We start from the raw sequence: 2942 nt of genomic DNA, 5'->3' as shown, positions 1-2942 counted from the left end.
AAATACTAAAATTGTTTTATTTAAAATTTGTAATTATTAAAGGTCGGTTTGAATTGCTGTTGCTAATTGCATTGCTTGCATAATTGCTAACGCATTGCATATGAAAATGAAATAAGAATATGCATTAGCAACAGCAAAAAACGTAAACTGGTTTCATTTTGATTGCTTGCTAATAGTCAATTTTACATTTTTGACTAATATGCATTTGGAATATATGCAACGTGCTTGCTTATGCGTTAGTTGCTTGTGTTTTGCTATTAGCAAATGTGTATGGATTTCTTTTTTTGTTTTTGTTTTAAGGGAATGTGTACGCATTATTTCTTTGTCAATTATGATGTGTGCGTACAATTTGTATGCAATTAATATAATTTTATTTGTAATTAGATTATGCCTAAACTTATGTTTATTTTAATTATTAAATTTATGATATATATGATATATATATATATATATAGATAGATATATATATATATATTAATTATGAACTATTAATTCATCAAAAAAAATTCTAACGGCTATCGTGAAATTTTTGAACTAAAAAAGTTGACTCTACCACAACTCGATTGTCCTACACGGTGGGGATCGACATATAATATGGTAGAAAAAGTTTATGCAGCCAAGGAAGTTTTGGACAACGTAGAGTCTGTACAAAATAAATCTTTAGATGAGAATTTTGAATTATGCGATGAATTTTGGGAGTTTGTGAAGAGTTATTCTACTGTGTTTGAACCATTACAACGAACAATCATAAAATTTCAAGAAGAACATCTGCATTATGGAAATTTTTTTGCACAGTGGATGAAGTGCAATCTTATAACCAAAAAAATTGTAAATGATTTTGATGATAAAAGTTCTCTTGTAAATAAAATTGGAACGAATTTGTTGCATAATATAGAAGTGAGAACTGTAAAACTTCTAACAAACAAAAGCTTAAACGCATGTTTGTATTTGGACCCACGCTTTAGCCATACATTGACTGTAGAGCAAAAAAACGAAGCTGTTCTGTTTTTAAAACGACTATATAATAGACTGACAGCACTGAACTCAGGTTTCCTGATTGATAAGAAGAATTCAGCCACAAATTGCACACAAATGGAAGATACTCTCGAATATGAGGATAGGTACCTTAATGATTATCTTTCTAACCACTTCGAAGCTCAAAGTAATAACAACATGGACGTCTACACCAAAATTGAAATTTTGAAGTTACCTTTTCAACGTGTTGATATAAATGTATTGGACTTTTGGAAGGAAAGACAGTTTGCTGATCCAGAATTACATGCGCTTGCGAATATATGTTTTGCAATTCCACCAAGTCAGGTAAAATATTCGTTTAGCATAATATGAATAATCAAATTAATGTCATTTACATTTAAGGTTACCATCGAGCGTGCTTTTTCGTCACTAAAATTGATATTATCTGATCAACGAAATCGTCTTAATCATGAAACTTTAGAAAACATTCTCATGGTTAAACTAAATCCGCAATTTTTGGACCATGCTATTGATGATATGCCGTTGTTTCAACCTCCTGAATGGGACTTAAATTTAGAAGAATAATAACATCAAATTAAAATTTTTAATCATAATTGATAACAAAGTTTTTATGTTTTTTACCGGGCGTAGGTCGTTTATTAAACACATTAATTTATAAAAACGTTTTTTAAATAAAATAAAAAATTTCACTTTTTAAACTGTTTTAAATATTAAGTTATATTTTAATTTTAATACAAAATTATTTATATATATTATATATATATATATATTTATTTATATATGAATTAATAGTTAATAATTAATATATATATATATATATCTATCTATATATATATATATATATCATATATATCATAAATTTAATAATTAAAATAAACATAAGTTTAGGCATAATCTAATTACAAATAAAATTATATTAATTGCATACAAATTGTACGCACACATCATAATTGACAAAGAAATAATGCGTACACATTCCCTTAAAACAAAAACAAAAAAAGAAATCCATACACATTTGCTAATAGCAAAACACAAGCAACTAACGCATAAGCAAGCAAGTTGCATATATTCCAAATGCATAATAGTCAAAAATGTAAAATTGACTATTAGCAAGCAATCAAAATGAAACCAGTTTACGTTTTTTGCTGTTGCTAATGCATATTTTTATTTCATTTTCATATGCAATGCGTTAGCAATTAGTCGTTTGACAAAAATCGACTGGTCCATAGTTATGCATTAGTCAAAATATGGTTGCTTTTGCTAATTTTCAGCAAGCAATTCAAACCCTGATTAAAGTTAATTTACAATTATATTTACAAGACTTAAAAGTGTGGAACACACTTCAAAATATCAAAATATTGTGAGCGAGTCTCGAATCTGCATTTTTTGCTCAATCGAACTTCCATACAAGAAGTGAGCAACTCTTCTTATCAGAGTTATGGTTGGGGGCACCTCTACGCTCTTTCTTCAAGCTAAGACCATTGTGCAGAGCACTTTGGTATAAAACTTATAACGTATGCGAGTCATGGCTCAATCTTACCTTGAACTTGGTCTTGACTGTATCTGCGCAGTGGCACTTTCAATTTGTATCGCCAGTCAAAGAAAAAGCAACGAAACTTCGTATGAAGTGTTAATATCCAAAATTATATTCGATCGCTGGTGAAATTGTTAATAAATTAAGTTTTGAAGTTTTTCATATGAATTTTATACGCATTTGATGTAAAATATTTCTTTTGTGTGGTTCAAAACGCGTTTAAAATAATTTTTTTCAAAATCGAAATCGAGAAATAAATTTTTTTTTTATAAAATGGAACAAATTGCCGTTGCTTAACGTGTTCCAGTGTCAACAAAATTTAATATTTATTTGACGACTAAGATCGTTTGAAGTTATATCTTTTAATTTTTTCTTGAAAAATTTCCATAACGGAACTCTGAATCGAGTTAAG

General features: G+C 28.3%; 1 protein-coding gene across 1 annotated transcript; it reads left to right on the top strand.

The window, feature by feature from the left end:
- The first annotated feature begins 594 nt into the window (after positions 1-594).
- Positions 595-1560, top strand: LOC119679218. Its single transcript, XM_038091440.1, has 2 exons — positions 595-1320; positions 1378-1560. The coding sequence occupies exons 1-2, from the start codon at positions 595-597 to the stop codon at positions 1558-1560; spliced, it is 909 nt and encodes a 302-aa protein (XP_037947368.1).
- The last annotated feature ends 1382 nt before the right edge of the window (positions 1561-2942 follow it).

The sequence above is a fragment of the Teleopsis dalmanni genome, chromosome 1, assembly GCF_002237135.1.
Source record: "Teleopsis dalmanni isolate 2A chromosome 1, ASM223713v2, whole genome shotgun sequence".
In the NCBI taxonomy this organism is placed as follows: Eukaryota; Metazoa; Arthropoda; class Insecta; order Diptera; family Diopsidae; genus Teleopsis; species Teleopsis dalmanni.
This window is presented reverse-complemented; position numbering and strand designations above follow the sequence as displayed.